The following is an 18545-nucleotide window of genomic DNA, read 5'->3' on the forward strand; positions in this document are numbered from 1 at the left end:
AGTTTTAATCATGACTACGAAGTGTGTTGCATTGGTTGACGATATGAATTGTATTACATTATGCACGAAGGAGCACTATTCAGTGGTAGAAATTGCAGAAACAGTTATTGTTTTATTCATGCCTTGCCGATTGTTGTAGATATCGATGAATGTGTTGACCAACCTTGTGAGAACAATGGAACATGCGTGGATCTCATCAATGGTTACGAATGTCAATGTGCGTCAGGATTGAATGGAACCAACTGCACGCAAAGTAAGGAGATTGTATATAGTGTATGCATCAGAAAGGGCACATGTTTTCAAATATGATGCTGGCTATTGACTACCTGTAACGTATTTAACGTATTGAGTACGTATCAAATGTTTGCAAATTCACAACGCGTTTCTTTGGGACTAAATTTTAATCTCTTTTAGTTTATTGCATTCGTAAAGCACGTTTGATTTTAAGTTTGTACAAATTATTATTGTAAGGAATGAATCACAAAAATTCAAGGAGAAAGTAAAATTATTTCATTTTAAGGAAATGGTATATACGTGGACATGTATGTAGTGATAATGGACAAAAACAGTTTTCCCCTCAAAATCTGGTACAAATTACACGCTTTTTGAAATGGAAACATCTTGGATTTCTCAACGAAAATTGAAAGTAATCGACACATTCTTGAAGTGGTGTATCTTATTAAATTGACAGACAAATTATGCCCTGGTTTACTTTTTTGTTTGATACTTTTGACATTTTTGCCAAGATTTAAAAAGAAACATCACTGTTTCGCTACACTATGAAACAGTAGAAAGACCTTGACGACATTTAATCGTCGTAAAATAGTCTTAAAATATACTGACGTCAGTAATTGAAACGCTGTTCTGATGCCTACAGAGTGTATTTCATTGGTTGATTTTATGAATGGTGTTACATTATCCACCAAGTATTGGGTCAGAGGAAATGCAGAAAGAATTATTCTATATCTATGCCCTGCGCATTGTTGCAGATATCGATGACTGTATTGACCAACCATGCGAGAACAATGGAACATGCGTGGATCTCGTCAATGGCTACAAATGTCAATGCGTGGCAGGATTTAATGGAACCAACTGCACAGAAAGTAAGGAGATTGGGTATCAGAATGGACACGCTTTTTGAAATATGATACTGAATATTGACAAAGGGTGTCTTGGTGATTATTCTTGCTTGGTTTTAATTTTTGGCATTGGTAAATCACGTTTGATTTGAAGTCTGTACAAACTATTATTAATAGGAACACAACAATTTAAAAAGAAAAGAACATTATTTCATTTTAATGAAATCGTATAAATGTACTGACAACGGATCGAAATAGAGTGTTCCCTCAAAAGATGTTACAAATTGCAGGATTTTTGTTATTTCAATGCCTTGGGTTTCTACAAAAATTGAAAATAATGAACACATCATTCAATTCGTGTATCTTTTCATGAAAAAAGATCCTTTCTTTGCTGATATAGAATCTATTTCATTTCAGATATAGATGGGTGTGTGGCGGAACCTTGTCAGAACAATGGAACATGCATAGATCAAATTAATACCTACGAATGTCAATGTGTTCCGGGATTTAATTGGACTCACTGCGAGAATAGTAAGTTTCATCAAAATGCAGTTGAAAATAATTGGCCGAAAACTTGTGTGTTAAGGTGATGTTATTGTACGCTATATGCCACAATTTTCTTTGAAATTCAGATATGGATGAATGTGCTGGGGATCCTTGTCAAAACAACGGAACGTGTGTGGACCTTGTAAACAACTACCAGTGTGATTGTGTCCCTGGTTTTGCAGACACAAACTGTTCAACAAGTAAAGTCTATTTTACCCATCTACATTCAATTTCAATGTCAAATACGCAAGGTTAAGTGAAGTGTTCGTTGGTGGCGTCGGTGACCTAGTGGTTAGGCTGTCAGACGCGCGACCGAAAGGTCTTGGGTTGGAGTCCTGGCCGTGGCAGGGCCGACGTTTTGTTCTTGGGAAAGGCACTTTACATGAATTTCCTCACTCCACCCAAGTGTAAAAGGGGTACCTGGCTATAGACAGTGAAAGATAATGTTAGAATGTTATTGCTCCAGCGCCTTAACGGCACCTTACACTGTATGCTTCCCAGGAAGCTGAGAAATTTCTAGATTGATACAAGGTCTGCCAGGGTAATAATGTATTGTAAAGCGCTTTGAACAGCTGGAAAAAGCGCTATATAAAACCAATCCTCATTATTATTACTGATATCATTATGCTATTTTGTAATATTCGTAGATATCGATGAGTGTTCTGACGGACCATGCCAGAATGATGGAACCTGTGTAGACCTCATCAACGATTACCAGTGTGCATGTGTTATGGGATTCAACGGCAAAAACTGTACTGTCGGTGAGTGTGCAAGAACGCAATGCACAAACGGGAACTTTTACTCCTGATGAAATAATCCAATACTTCGTTGTTGAAATTAGTCATGAAAAAGTTTTAATCATGACTACGAAGTGTGTTGCATTGGTTGACGATATGAATTGTATTACATTATGCACGAAGGAGCACTATTCAGTGGTAGAAATTGCAGAAACAGTTATTGTTTTATTCATGCCTTGCCGATTGTTGTAGATATCGATGAATGTGTTGACCAACCTTGTGAGAACAATGGAACATGCGTGGATCTCATCAATGGTTACGAATGTCAATGTGCGTCAGGATTGAATGGAACCAACTGCACGCAAAGTAAGGAGATTGTATATAGTGTATGCATCAGAAAGGGCACATGTTTTCAAATATGATGCTGGCTATTGACTACCTGTAACGTATTTAACGTATTGAGTACGTATCAAATGTTTGCAAATTCACAAAGCGTTTCTTTGGGACTAAATTTTAATCTCTTTTAGTTTATTGCATTCGTAAAGCACGTTTGATTTTAAGTTTGTACAAATTATTATTGTAAGGAATGAATCACAAAAATTCAAGGAGAAAGTAAAATTATTTCATTTTAAGGAAATGGTATATACGTGGACATGTATGTAGTGATAATGGACAAAAACAGTTTTCCCCTCAAAATCTGGTACAAATTACACGCTTTTTGAAATGGAAACATCTTGGATTTCTCAACGAAAATTGAAAGTAATCGACACATTCTTGAAGTGGTGTATCTTATTAAATTGACAGACAAATTATGCCCTGGTTTACTTTTTTGTTTGATACTTTTGACATTTTTGCCAAGATTTAAAAAGAAACATCACTGTTTCGCTACACTATGAAACAGTAGAAAGACCTTGACGACATTTAATCGTCGTAAAATAGTCTTAAAATATACTGACGTCAGTAATTGAAACGCTGTTCTGATGCCTACAGAGTGTATTTCATTGGTTGATTTTATGAATGGTGTTACATTATCCACCAAGTATTGGGTCAGAGGAAATGCAGAAAGAATTATTCTATATCTATGCCCTGCGCATTGTTGCAGATATCGATGACTGTATTGACCAACCATGCGAGAACAATGGAACATGCGTGGATCTCGTCAATGACTACAAATGTCAATGCGTGGCAGGATTTAATGGAACCAACTGCACAGAAAGTAAGGAGATTGGGTATCAGAATGGACACACTTTTTGAAATATGATACTGAATATTAACAAAGGGTGTCTTGGTGATTATTCTTGCTTGGTTTTAATTTTTGGCATTGGTAAATCACGTTTGATTTGAAGTCTGTACAAACTATTATTAATAGGAACACAACAATTTAAAAAGAAAAGAACATTATTTCATTTTAATGAAATCGTATAAATGTACTGACAACGGATCGAAATAGAGTATTCCCTCAAAAGATGTTACAAATTGCAGGATTTTTGTTATTTCAATGCCTTGGGTTTCTACAAAAATTGAAAATAATGAACACATCATTCAATTCGTGTATCTTTTCATGAAAAAAGATCCTTTCTTTGCTGATATAGAATCTATTTCATTTCAGATATAGATGGGTGTGTGGCGGAACCTTGTCAGAACAATGGAACATGCATAGATCAAATTAATACCTACGAATGTCAATGTGTTCCGGGATTTAATTGGACTCACTGCGAGAATAGTAAGTTTCATCAAAATGCAGTTGAAAATAATTGGCCGAAAACTTGTGTGTTAAGGTGATGTTATTGTACGCTATATCCCACAATTTTCTTTGAAATTCAGATATGGATGAATGTGCTGGGGATCCTTGTCAAAACAACGGAACGTGTGTGGACCTTGTAAACAACTACCAGTGTGATTGTGTCCCTGGTTTTGCAGACACAAACTGTTCAACAAGTAAAGTCTATTTTACCCATCTACATTCAATTTCAATGTCAAATACGCAAGGTTAAGTGAAGTGTTCGTTGGTGGCGTCGGTGACCTAGTGGTTAGGCTGTCAGACGCGCGACCGAAAGGTCTTGGGTTGGAGTCCTGGCCGTGGCAGGGCCGACGTTTTGTTCTTGGGAAAGGCACTTTACATGAATTTCCTCACTCCACCCAAGTGTAAAAGGGGTACCTGGCTATAGACAGTGAAAGATAATGTTAGAATGTTATTGCTCCAGCGCCTTAACGGCACCTTACACTGTATGCTTCCCAGGAAGCTGAGAAATTTCTAGATTGATACAAGGTCTGCCAGGGTAATAATGTATTGTAAAGCGCTTTGAACAGCTGGAAAAAGCGCTATATAAAACCAATCCTCATTATTATTACTGATATCATTATGCTATTTTGTAATATTCGTAGATATCGATGAGTGTTCTGACGGACCATGCCAGAATGATGGAACCTGTGTAGACCTCATCAACGATTACCAGTGTGCATGTGTTATGGGATTCAACGGCAAAAACTGTACTGTCGGTGAGTGTGCAAGAACGCAATGCACAAACGGGAACTTTTACTCCTGATGAAATAATCCAATACTTCGTTGTTGAAATTAGTCATGAAAAAGTTTTAATCATGACTACGAAGTGTGTTGCATTGGTTGACGATATGAATTGTATTACATTATGCACGAAGGAGCACTATTCAGTGGTAGAAATTGCAGAAACAGTTATTGTTTTATTCATGCCTTGCCGATTGTTGTAGATATCGATGAATGTGTTGACCAACCTTGTGAGAACAATGGAACATGCGTGGATCTCATCAATGGTTACGAATGTCAATGTGCGTCAGGATTGAATGGAACCAACTGCACGCAAAGTAAGGAGATTGTATATAGTGTATGCATCAGAAAGGGCACATGTTTTCAAATATGATGCTGGCTATTGACTACCTGTAACGTATTTAACGTATTGAGTACGTATCAAATGTTTGCAAATTCACAACGCGTTTCTTTGGGACTAAATTTTAATCTCTTTTAGTTTATTGCATTCGTAAAGCACGTTTGATTTTAAGTTTGTACAAATTATTATTGTAAGGAATGAATCACAAAAATTCAAGGAGAAAGTAAAATTATTTCATTTTAAGGAAATGGTATATACGTGGACATGTATGTAGTGATAATGGACAAAAACAGTTTTCCCCTCAAAATCTGGTACAAATTACACGCTTTTTGAAATGGAAACATCTTGGATTTCTCAACGAAAATTGAAAGTAATCGACACATTCTTGAAGTGGTGTATCTTATTAAATTGACAGACAAATTATGCCCTGGTTTACTTTTTTGTTTGATACTTTTGACATTTTTGCCAAGATTTAAAAAGAAACATCACTGTTTCGCTACCCTATGAAACAGTAGAAAGACCTTGACGACATTTAATCGTCGTAAAATAGTCTTAAAATATACTGACGTCAGTAATTGAAACGCTGTTCTGATGCCTACAGAGTGTATTTCATTGGTTGATTTTATGAATGGTGTTACATTATCCACCAAGTATTGGGTCAGAGGAAATGCAGAAAGAATTATTCTATATCTATGCCCTGCGCATTGTTGCAGATATCGATGACTGTATTGACCAACCATGCGAGAACAATGGAACATGCGTGGATCTCGTCAATGACTACAAATGTCAATGCGTGGCAGGATTTAATGGAACCAACTGCACAGAAAGTAAGGAGATTGGGTATCAGAATGGACACACTTTTTGAAATATGATACTGAATATTGACAAAGGGTGTCTTGGTGATTATTCTTGCTTGGTTTTAATTTTTGGCATTGGTAAATCACGTTTGATTTGAAGTCTGTACAAACTATTATTAATAGGAACACAACAATTTAAAAAGAAAAGAACATTATTTCATTTTAATGAAATCGTATAAATGTACTGACAACGGATCGAAATAGAGTGTTCCCTCAAAAGATGTTACAAATTGCAGGATTTTTGTTATTTCAATGCCTTGGGTTTCTACAAAAATTGAAAATAATGAACACATCATTCAATTCGTGTATCTTTTCATGAAAAAAGATCCTTTCTTTGCTGATATAGAATCTATTTCATTTCAGATATAGATGGGTGTGTGGCGGAACCTTGTCAGAACAATGGAACATGCATAGATCAAATTAATACCTACGAATGTCAATGTGTTCCGGGATTTAATTGGACTCACTGCGAGAATAGTAAGTTTCATCAAAATGCAGTTGAAAATGATTGGCCGAAAACTTGTGTGTTAAGGTGATGTTATTGTACGCTATATCCCACAATTTTCTTTGAAATTCAGATATGGATGAATGTGCTGGGGATCCTTGTCAAAACAACGGAACGTGTGTGGACCTTGTAAACAACTACCAGTGTGATTGTGTCCCTGGTTTTGCAGACACAAACTGTTCAACAAGTAAAGTCTATTTTACCCATCTACATTCAATTTCAATGTCAAATACGCAAGGTTAAGTGAAGTGTTCGTTGGTGGCGTCGGTGACCTAGTGGTTAGGCTGTCAGACGCGCGACCGAAAGGTCTTGGGTTGGAGTCCTGGCCGTGGCAGGGCCGACGTTTTGTTCTTGGGAAAGGCACTTTACATGAATTTCCTCACTCCACCCAAGTGTAAAAGGGGTACCTGGCTATAGACAGTGAAAGATAATGTTAGAATGTTATTGCTCCAGCGCCTTAACGGCACCTTACACTGTATGCTTCCCAGGAAGCTGAGAAATTTCTAGATTGATACAAGGTCTGCCAGGGTAATAATGTATTGTAAAGCGCTTTGAACAGCTGGAAAAAGCGCTATATAAAACCAATCCTCATTATTATTACTGATATCATTATGCTATTTTGTAATATTCGTAGATATCGATGAGTGTTCTGACGGACCATGCCAGAATGATGGAACCTGTGTAGACCTCATCAACGATTACCAGTGTGCATGTGTTATGGGATTCAACGGCAAAAACTGTACTGTCGGTGAGTGTGCAAGAACGCAATGCACAAACGGGAACTTTTACTCCTGATGAAATAATCCAATACTTCGTTGTTGAAATTAGTCATGAAAAAGTTTTAATCATGACTACGAAGTGTGTTGCATTGGTTGATGATATGAATTGTATTACATTATGCACGAAGGAGCACTATTCAGTGGTAGAAATTGCAGAAACAGTTATTGTTTTATTCATGCCTTGCCGATTGTTGTAGATATCGATGAATGTGTTGACCAACCTTGTGAGAACAATGGAACATGCGTGGATCTCATCAATGGTTACGAATGTCAATGTGCGTCAGGATTGAATGGAACCAACTGCACGCAAAGTAAGGAGATTGTATATAGTGTATGCATCAGAAAGGGCACATGTTTTCAAATATGATGCTGGCTATTGACTACCTGTAACGTATTTAACGTATTGAGTACGTATCAAATGTTTGCAAATTCACAACGCGTTTCTTTGGGACTAAATTTTAATCTCTTTTAGTTTATTGCATTCGTAAAGCACGTTTGATTTTAAGTTTGTACAAATTATTATTGTAAGGAATGAATCACAAAAATTCAAGGAGAAAGTAAAATTATTTCATTTTAAGGAAATGGTATATACGTGGACATGTATGTAGTGATAATGGACAAAAACAGTTTTCCCCTCAAAATCTGGTACAAATTACACGCTTTTTGAAATGGAAACATCTTGGATTTCTCAACGAAAATTGAAAGTAATCGACACATTCTTGAAGTGGTGTATCTTATTAAATTGACAGACAAATTATGCCCTGGTTTACTTTTTTGTTTGATACTTTTGACATTTTTGCCAAGATTTAAAAAGAAACATCACTGTTTCGCTACCCTATGAAACAGTAGAAAGACCTTGACGACATTTAATCGTCGTAAAATAGTCTTAAAATATACTGACGTCAGTAATTGAAACGCTGTTCTGATGCCTACAGAGTGTATTTCATTGGTTGATTTTATGAATGGTGTTACATTATCCACCAAGTATTGGGTCAGAGGAAATGCAGAAAGAATTATTCTATATCTATGCCCTGCGCATTGTTGCAGATATCGATGACTGTATTGACCAACCATGCGAGAACAATGGAACATGCGTGGATCTCGTCAATGACTACAAATGTCAATGCGTGGCAGGATTTAATGGAACCAACTGCACAGAAAGTAAGGAGATTGGGTATCAGAATGGACACACTTTTTGAAATATGATACTGAATATTGACAAAGGGTGTCTTGGTGATTATTCTTGCTTGGTTTTAATTTTTGGCATTGGTAAATCACGTTTGATTTGAAGTCTGTACAAACTATTATTAATAGGAACACAACAATTTAAAAAGAAAAGAACATTATTTCATTTTAATGAAATCGTATAAATGTACTGACAACGGATCGAAATAGAGTGTTCCCTCAAAAGATGTTACAAATTGCAGGATTTTTGTTATTTCAATGCCTTGGGTTTCTACAAAAATTGAAAATAATGAACACATCATTCAATTCGTGTATCTTTTCATGAAAAAAGATCCTTTCTTTGCTGATATAGAATCTATTTCATTTCAGATATAGATGGGTGTGTGGCGGAACCTTGTCAGAACAATGGAACATGCATAGATCAAATTAATACCTACGAATGTCAATGTGTTCCGGGATTTAATTGGACTCACTGCGAGAATAGTAAGTTTCATCAAAATGCAGTTGAAAATGATTGGCCGAAAACTTGTGTGTTAAGGTGATGTTATTGTACGCTATATCCCACAATTTTCTTTGAAATTCAGATATGGATGAATGTGCTGGGGATCCTTGTCAAAACAACGGAACGTGTGTGGACCTTGTAAACAACTACCAGTGTGATTGTGTCCCTGGTTTTGCAGACACAAACTGTTCAACAAGTAAAGTCTATTTTACCCATCTACATTCAATTTCAATGTCAAATACGCAAGGTTAAGTGAAGTGTTCGTTGGTGGCGTCGGTGACCTAGTGGTTAGGCTGTCAGACGCGCGACCGAAAGGTCTTGGGTTGGAGTCCTGGCCGTGGCAGGGCCGACGTTTTGTTCTTGGGAAAGGCACTTTACATGAATTTCCTCACTCCACCCAAGTGTAAAAGGGGTACCTGGCTATAGACAGTGAAAGATAATGTTAGAATGTTATTGCTCCAGCGCCTTAACGGCACCTTACACTGTATGCTTCCCAGGAAGCTGAGAAATTTCTAGATTGATATAAGGTCTGCCAGGGTAATAATGTATTGTAAAGCGCTTTGAACAGCTGGAAAAAGCGCTATATAAAACCAATCCTCATTATTATTACTGATATCATTATGCTATTTTGTAATATTCGTAGATATCGATGAGTGTTCTGACGGACCATGCCAGAATGATGGAACCTGTGTAGACCTCATCAACGATTACCAGTGTGCATGTGTTATGGGATTCAACGGCAAAAACTGTACTGTCGGTGAGTGTGCAAGAACGCAATGCACAAACGGGAACTTTTACTCCTGATGAAATAATCCAATACTTCGTTGTTGAAATTAGTCATGAAAAAGTTTTAATCATGACTACGAAGTGTGTTGCATTGGTTGATGATATGAATTGTATTACATTATGCACGAAGGAGCACTATTCAGTGGTAGAAATTGCAGAAACAGTTATTGTTTTATTCATGCCTTGCCGATTGTTGTAGATATCGATGAATGTGTTGACCAACCTTGTGAGAACAATGGAACATGCGTGGATCTCATCAATGGTTACGAATGTCAATGTGCGTCAGGATTGAATGGAACCAACTGCACGCAAAGTAAGGAGATTGTATATAGTGTATGCATCAGAAAGGGCACATGTTTTCAAATATGATGCTGGCTATTGACTACCTGTAACGTATTTAACGTATTGAGTACGTATCAAATGTTTGCAAATTCACAACGCGTTTCTTTGGGACTAAATTTTAATCTCTTTTAGTTTATTGCATTCGTAAAGCACGTTTGATTTTAAGTTTGTACAAATTATTATTGTAAAGAATGAATCACAAAAATTCAAGGAGAAAGTAAAATTATTTCATTTTAAGGAAATGGTATATACGTGGACATGTATGTAGTGATAATGGACAAAAACAGTTTTCCCCTCAAAATCTGGTACAAATTACACGCTTTTTGAAATGGAAACATCTTGGATTTCTCAACGAAAATTGAAAGTAATCGACACATTCTTGAAGTGGTGTATCTTATTAAATTGACAGACAAATTATGCCCTGGTTTACTTTTTTGTTTGATACTTTTGACATTTTTGCCAAGATTTAAAAAGAAACATCACTGTTTCGCTACCCTATGAAACAGTAGAAAGACCTTGACGACATTTAATCGTCGTAAAATAGTCTTAAAATATACTGACGTCAGTAATTGAAACGCTGTTCTGATGCCTACAGAGTGTATTTCATTGGTTGATTTTATGAATGGTGTTACATTATCCACCAAGTATTGGGTCAGAGGAAATGCAGAAAGAATTATTCTATATCTATGCCCTGCGCATTGTTGCAGATATCGATGACTGTATTGACCAACCATGCGAGAACAATGGAACATGCGTGGATCTCATCAATGGCTACAAATGTCAATGCGTGGCAGGATTTAATGGAACCAACTGCACAGAAAGTAAGGAGATTGGGTATCAGAATGGACACACTTTTTGAAATATGATACTGAATATTGACAAAGGGTTTCTTGGTGATTATTCTTGCTTGGTTTTAATTTTTGGCATTGGTAAATCACGTTTGATTTGAAGTCTGTACAAACTATTATTAATAGGAACACAACAATTTAAAAAGAAAAGAACATTATTTCATTTTAATGAAATCGTATAAATGTACTGACAACGGATCGAAATAGAGTGTTCCCTCAAAAGATGTTACAAATTGCAGGATTTTTGTTATTTCAATGCCTTGGGTTTCTACAAAAATTGAAAATAATGAACACATCATTCAATTCGTGTATCTTTTCATGAAAAAAGATCCTTTCTTTGCTGATATAGAATCTATTTCATTTCAGATATAGATGGGTGTGTGGCGGAACCTTGTCAGAACAATGGAACATGCATAGATCAAATTAATACCTACGAATGTCAATGTGTTCCGGGATTTAATTGGACTCACTGCGAGAATAGTAAGTTTCATCAAAATGCAGTTGAAAATGATTGGCCAAAAACTTGTGTGTTAAGGTGATGTTATTGTACGCTATATCCCACAATTTTCTTTGAAATTCAGATATGGATGAATGTGCTGGGGATCCTTGTCAAAACAACGGAACGTGTGTGGACCTTGTAAACAACTACCAGTGTGATTGTGTCCCTGGTTTTGCAGACACAAACTGTTCAACAAGTAAAGTCTATTTTACCCATCTACATTCAATTTCAATGTCAAATACGCAAGGTTAAGTGAAGTGTTCGTTGGTGGCGTCGGTGACCTAGTGGTTAGGCTGTCAGACGCGCGACCGAAAGGTCTTGGGTTGGAGTCCTGGCCGTGGCAGGGCCGACGTTTTGTTCTTGGGAAAGGCACTTTACATGAATTTCCTCACTCCACCCAAGTGTAAAAGGGGTACCTGGCTATAGACAGTGAAAGATAATATTAGAATGTTATTGCTCCAGCGCCTTAACGGCACCTTACACTGTATGCTTCCCAGGAAGCTGAGAAATTTCTAGATTGATATAAGGTCTGCCAGGGTAATAATGTATTGTAAAGCGCTTTGAACAGCTGGAAAAAGCGCTATATAAAACCAATCCTCATTATTATTACTGATATCATTATGCTATTTTGTAATATTCGTAGATATCGATGAGTGTTCTGACGGACCATGCCAGAATGATGGAACCTGTGTAGACCTCATCAACGATTACCAGTGTGCATGTGTTATGGGATTCAACGGCAAAAACTGTACTGTCGGTGAGTGTGCAAGAACGCAATGCACAAACGGGAACTTTTACTCCTGATGAAATAATCCAATACTTCGTTGTTGAAATTAGTCATGAAAAAGTTTTAATCATGACTACGAAGTGTGTTGCATTGGTTGATGATATGAATTGTATTACATTATGCACGAAGGAGCACTATTCAGTGGTAGAAATTGCAGAAAGTTATTGTTTTATTCATGCCTTGCCGATTGTTGTAGATATCGATGAATGTGTTGACCAACCTTGTGAGAACAATGGAACATGCGTGGATCTCATCAATGGTTACGAATGTCAATGTGCGTCAGGATTGAATGGAACCAACTGCACGCAAAGTAAGGAGATTGTATATAGTGTATGTATCAGAAAGGGCACATGTTTTCAAATATGATGCTGGCTATTGACTACCTGTAACGTATTTAACGTATTGAGTACGTATCAAATGTTTGCAAATTCACAAAGCGTTTCTTTGGGACTAAATTTTAATCTCTTTTAGTTTATTGCATTCGTAAAGCACGTTTGATTTTAAGTTTGTACAAATTATTATTGTAAGGAATGAATCACAAAAATTCAAGGAGAAAGTAAAATTATTTCATTTTAAGGAAATGGTATATACGTGGACACGTATGTAGTGATAATGGACAAAAACAGTTTTTCCCTCAAAACCTGGTACAAATTACACGCTTTTTGAAATGGAAACATCTTGGATTTCTCAACGAAAATTGAAAGTAATCGACACATTCTTGAAGTGGTGTATCTTATTAAATTGACAGACAAATTATGCCCTGGTTTACTTTTTTGTTTGATACTTTTGACATTTTTGCCAAGATTTAAAAAGAAACATCACTGTTTCGCTACACTATGAAACAGTAGAAAGACCTTGACGACATTTAATCGTCGTAAAATAGTCTTAAAATATACTGACGTCAGTAATTGAAACGCTGTTCTGATGCCTACAGAGTGTATTTCATTGGTTGATTTTATGAATGGTGTTACATTATCCACCAAGTATTGGGTCAGAGGAAATGCAGAAAGAATTATTCTATATCTATGCCCTGCGGATTGTTGCAGATATCGATGACTGTATTGACCAACCATGCGAGAACAATGGAACATGCGTGGATCTCATCAATGGCTACAAATGTCAATGCGTGGCAGGATTTAATGGAACCAACTGCACAGAAAGTAAGGAGATTGGGTATCAGAATGGACACACTTTTTGAAATATGATACTGAATATTGACAAAGGGTGTCTTGGTGATTATTCTTGCTTGGTTTTAATTTTTGGCATCGGTAAATCACGTTTGATTTGAAGTCTGTACAAACTATTATTAATAGGAACACAACAATTTAAAAAGAAAAGATTATTTCATTTTAATGAAATCGTATACATGTAAATGTACTGACAACGAATCGAAATAGAGTGTTCCCTCAAAAGATGTTACAAATTGCAGGATTTTTGTTATTTCAATGCCTTGGGTTTCTACAAAAATTGAAAATAATGAACACATCATTCAATTCGTGTATCTTTTCATGAAAAAAGATCCTTTCTTTGCTGATATAGAATCTATTTCATTTCAGATATAGATGGGTGTGTGGCGGAACCTTGTCAGAACAATGGAACATGCATAGATCAAATTAATACCTACGAATGTCAATGTGTTCCGGGATTTAATTGGACTCACTGCGAGAATAGTAAGTTTCATCAAAATGCAGTTGAAAATAATTGGCCGAAAACTTGTGTGTTAAGGTGATGTTATTGTTCGCTATATCCCACAATTTTCTTTGAAATTCAGATATGGATGAATGTGCTGGGGATCCTTGTCAAAACAACGGAACGTGTGTGGACCTTGTAAACAACTACCAGTGTGATTGTGTCCCTGGTTTTGCAGACACAAACTGTTCAACAAGTAAAGTCTATTTTACCCATCTACATTCAATTTCAATGTCAAATACGCAAGGTTAAGTGAAGTGTTCGTTGGTGGCGTCGGTGACCTAGTGGTTAGGCTGTCAGACGCGCGACCGAAAGGTCTTGGGTTGGAGTCCTGGCCGTGGCAGGGCCGACGTTTTGTTCTTGGGAAAGGCACTTTACATGAATTTCCTCACTCCACCCAAGTGTAAAAGGGGTACCTGGCTATAGACAGTGAAAGATAATATTAGAATGTTATTGCTCCAGCGCCTTAACGGCACCTTACACTGTATGCTTCCCAGGAAGCTGAGAAATTTCTAGATTGATACAAGGTCTGCCAGGGTAATAATGTATTGTAAAGCGCTTTGAACAGCTGGAAAAAGCGCTATATAAAACCAATCCTCATTATTATTACTGATATCATTATGCTATTTTGTAATATTCGTAGATATCGATGAGTGTTCTGACGGACCATGCCAGAATGATGGAACCTGTGTAGACCTCATCAACGATTACCAGTGTGCATGTGTTATGGGATTCAACGGCAAAAACTGTACTGTCGGTGAGTGTGCAAGAACGCAATGCACAAACGGGAACTTTTACTCCTGATGAAATAATCCAATACTTCGTTGTTGAAATTAGTCATGAAAAAGTTTTAATCATGACTACGAAGTGTGTTGCATTGGTTGACGATATGAATTGTATTACATTATGCACGAAGGAGCACTATTCAGTGGTAGAAATTGCAGAAACAGTTATTGTTTTATTCATGCCTTGCTGATTGTTGTAGATATCGATGAATGTGTTGACCAACCTTGTGAGAACAATGGAACATGCGTGGATCTCATCAATGGTTACGAATGTCAATGTGCGTCAGGATTGAATGGAACCAACTGCACGCAAAGTAAGGAGATTGTATATAGTGTATGCATCAGAAAGGGCACATGTTTTCAAATATGATGCTGGCTATTGACTACCTGTAACGTATTTAACGTATTGAGTACGTATCAAATGTTTGCAAATTCACAAAGCGTTTCTTTGGGACTAAATTTTAATCTCTTTTAGTTTATTGCATTCGTAAAGCACGTTTGATTTTAAGTTTGTACAAATTATTATTGTAAGGAATGAATCACAAAAATTCAAGGAGAAAGTAAAATTATTTCATTTTAAGGAAATGGTATATACGTGGACATGTATGTAGTGATAATGGACAAAAACAGTTTTCCCCTCAAAATCTGGTACAAATTACACGCTTTTTGAAATGGAAACATCTTGGATTTCTCAACGAAAATTGAAAGTAATCGACACATTCTTGAAGTGGTGTATCTTATTAAATTGACAGACAAATTATGCCCTGGTTTACTTTTTTGTTTGATACTTTTGACATTTTTGCCAAGATTTAAAAAGAAACATCACTGTTTCGCTACACTATGAAACAGTAGAAAGACCTTGACGACATTTAATCGTCGTAAAATAGTCTTAAAATATACTGACGTCAGTAATTGAAACGCTGTTCTGATGCCTACAGAGTGTATTTCATTGGTTGATTTTATGAATGGTGTTACATTATCCACCAAGTATTGGGTCAGAGGAAATGCAGAAAGAATTATTCTATATCTATGCCCTGCGGATTGTTGCAGATATCGATGACTGTATTGACCAACCATGCGAGAACAATGGAACATGCGTGGATCTCGTCAATGCCTACAAATGTCAATGCGTGGCAGGATTTAATGGAACCAACTGCACAGAAAGTAAGGAGATTGGGTATCAGAATGGACACACTTTTTGAAATATGATACTGAATATTGACAAAGGGTGTCTTGGTGATTATTCTTGCTTGGTTTTAATTTTTGGCATTGGTAAATTACGTTTGATTTGAAGTCTGTACAAACTATTATTAATAGGAACACAACAATTTAAAAAGAACATTATTTCATTTTAATGAACTCGTATAAATGTACTGACAACGGATCGAAATAGAGTGTTCCCTCAAAAGATGTTACAAATTGCAGGATTTTTGTTATTTCAATGCCTTGGGTTTCTACAAAAATTGAAAATAATGAACACATCATTCAATTCGTGTATCTTTTCATGAAAAAAGATCCTTTCTTTGCTGATATAGAATCTATTTCATTTCAGATATAGATGGGTGTGTGGCGGAACCTTGTCAGAACAATGGAACATGCATAGATCAAATTAATACCTACGAATGTCAATGTGTTCCGGGATTTAATTGGACTCACTGCGAGAATAGTAAGTTTCATCAAAATGCAGTTGAAAATGATTGGCCGAAAACTTGTGTGTTAAGGTGATGTTATTGTACGCTATATCCCACAATTTTCTTTGAAATTCAGATATGGATGAATGTGCTGGGGATCCTTGTCAAAACAACGGAACGTGTGTGGACCTTGTAAACAACTACCAGTGTGATTGTGTCCCTGGTTTTGCAGACACAAACTGTTCAACAAGTAAAGTCTATTTTAGCCATCTACATTCAATTTCAATGTCAAATACGCAAGGTTAAGTGAAGTGTTCGTTGGTGGCGTCGGTGACCTAGTGGTTAGGCTGTCAGACGCGCGACCGAAAGGTCTTGGGTTGGAGTCCTGGCCGTGGCAGGGCCGACGTTTTGTTCTTGGGAAAGGCACTTTACATGAATTTCCTCACTCCACCCAAGTGTAAAAGGGGTACCTGGCTATAGACAGTGAAAGATAATGTTAGAATGTTATTGCTCCAGCGCCTTAACGGCACCTTACACTGTATGCTTCCCAGGAAGCTGAGAAATTTCTAGATTGATATAAGGTCTGCCAGGGTAATAATGTATTGTAAAGCGCTTTGAACAGCTGGAAAAAGCGCTATATAAAACCAATCCTCATTATTATTATTAATATCATTATGCTATTTTGTAATATTCGTAGATATCGATGAGTGTTCTGACGGACCATGCCAGAATGATGGAACCTGTGTAGACCTCATCAACGATTACCAGTGTGCATGTGTTATGGGATTCAACGGCAAAAACTGTACTGTCGGTGAGTGTGCAAGAACGCAATGCACAAACGGGAACTTTTACTCCTGATGAAATAATCCAATACTTCGTTGTTGAAATTAGTCATGAAAAAGTTTTAATCATGACTACGAAGTGTGTTGCATTGGTTGATGATATGAATTGTATTACATTATGCACGAAGGAGCACTATTCAGTGGTAGAAATTGCAGAAACAGTTATTGTTTTATTCATGCCTTGCCGATTGTTGTAGATATCGATGAATGTGTTGACCAACCTTGTGAGAACAATGGAACATGCGTGGATCTCATCAATGGTTACGAATGTCAATGTGCGTCAGGATTGAATGGAACCAACTGCACGCAAAGTAAGGAGATTGTATATAGTGTATGCATCAGAAAGGGCACATGTTTTCAAATATGATGCTGGCTATTGACTACCTGTAACGTATTTAACGTATTGAGTACGTATCAAATGTTTGCAAATTCACAAAGCGTTTCTTTGGGACTAAATTTTAATCTCTTTTAGTTTATTGCATTCGTAAAGCACGTTTGATTTTAAGTTTGTACAAATTATTATTGTAAGGAATGAATCACAAAAATTCAAGGAGAAAGTAAAATTATTTCATTTTAAGGAAATGGTATATACGTGGACATGTATGTAGTGATAATGGACAAAAACAGTTTTTCCCTCAAAATCTGGTACAAATTACACGCTTTTTGAAATGGAAACATCTTGGATTTCTCAACGAAAATTGAAAGTAATCGACACATTCTTGAAGTGGTGTATCTTATTAAATTGACAGACAAATTATGCCCTGGTTTACTTTTTTGTTTGATACTTTTGACATTTTTGCCAAGATTTAAAAAGAAACATCACTGTTTCGCTACACTATGAAACAGTAGAAAGACCTTGACGACATTTAATCGTCGTAAAATAGTCTTAAAATATACTGACGTCAGTAATTGAAACGCTGTTCTGATGCCTACAGAGTGTATTTCATTGGTGGATTTTATGAATGGTGTTACATTATCCACCAAGTATTGGGTCAGAGGAAATGCAGAAAGAATTATTCTATATCTATGCCTTGCGCATTGTTGCAGATATCGATGACTGTATTGACCAACCATGCGAGAACAATGGAACATGCGTGGATCTCGTCAATGGCTACAAATGTCAATGCGTGGCAGGATTTAATGGAACCAACTGCACAGAAAGTAAGGAGATTGGGTATCAGAATGGACACACTTTTTGAAATATGATACTGAATATTGACAAAGGGTGTCTTGGTGATTATTCTTGCTTGGTTTTAATTTTTGGCATCGGTAAATCACGTTT

At 36.6% G+C, this 18545-nt stretch overlaps 1 protein-coding gene across 1 annotated transcript in view; it reads left to right on the forward strand.

The window, feature by feature from the left end:
• LOC125646912 (uncharacterized) overlaps nt 1-18545 on the forward strand; it is a 324296-nt gene that overhangs the window by 140914 nt on the left and 164837 nt on the right. The window contains exons 136-172 of the mRNA XM_056139838.1: nt 140-253; nt 990-1103; nt 1497-1610; nt 1712-1825; nt 2273-2386; nt 2615-2728; nt 3465-3578; nt 3972-4085; nt 4187-4300; nt 4748-4861; nt 5090-5203; nt 5940-6053; nt 6447-6560; nt 6662-6775; nt 7223-7336; nt 7565-7678; nt 8415-8528; nt 8922-9035; nt 9137-9250; nt 9698-9811; nt 10040-10153; nt 10890-11003; nt 11397-11510; nt 11612-11725; nt 12173-12286; nt 12513-12626; nt 13363-13476; nt 13873-13986; nt 14088-14201; nt 14649-14762; nt 14991-15104; nt 15841-15954; nt 16343-16456; nt 16558-16671; nt 17119-17232; nt 17461-17574; nt 18311-18424. Coding sequence (XP_055995813.1) covers nt 140-253; nt 990-1103; nt 1497-1610; nt 1712-1825; nt 2273-2386; nt 2615-2728; nt 3465-3578; nt 3972-4085; nt 4187-4300; nt 4748-4861; nt 5090-5203; nt 5940-6053; nt 6447-6560; nt 6662-6775; nt 7223-7336; nt 7565-7678; nt 8415-8528; nt 8922-9035; nt 9137-9250; nt 9698-9811; nt 10040-10153; nt 10890-11003; nt 11397-11510; nt 11612-11725; nt 12173-12286; nt 12513-12626; nt 13363-13476; nt 13873-13986; nt 14088-14201; nt 14649-14762; nt 14991-15104; nt 15841-15954; nt 16343-16456; nt 16558-16671; nt 17119-17232; nt 17461-17574; nt 18311-18424 — 4218 coding nt within the window. The remainder of the gene's footprint in view (nt 1-139; nt 254-989; nt 1104-1496; nt 1611-1711; nt 1826-2272; nt 2387-2614; nt 2729-3464; nt 3579-3971; nt 4086-4186; nt 4301-4747; nt 4862-5089; nt 5204-5939; nt 6054-6446; nt 6561-6661; nt 6776-7222; nt 7337-7564; nt 7679-8414; nt 8529-8921; nt 9036-9136; nt 9251-9697; nt 9812-10039; nt 10154-10889; nt 11004-11396; nt 11511-11611; nt 11726-12172; nt 12287-12512; nt 12627-13362; nt 13477-13872; nt 13987-14087; nt 14202-14648; nt 14763-14990; nt 15105-15840; nt 15955-16342; nt 16457-16557; nt 16672-17118; nt 17233-17460; nt 17575-18310; nt 18425-18545) is intronic.

The sequence above is a fragment of the Ostrea edulis genome, chromosome 6, assembly GCF_947568905.1.
Source record: "Ostrea edulis chromosome 6, xbOstEdul1.1, whole genome shotgun sequence".
NCBI classification, from domain to species: Eukaryota; Metazoa; Mollusca; class Bivalvia; order Ostreida; family Ostreidae; genus Ostrea; species Ostrea edulis.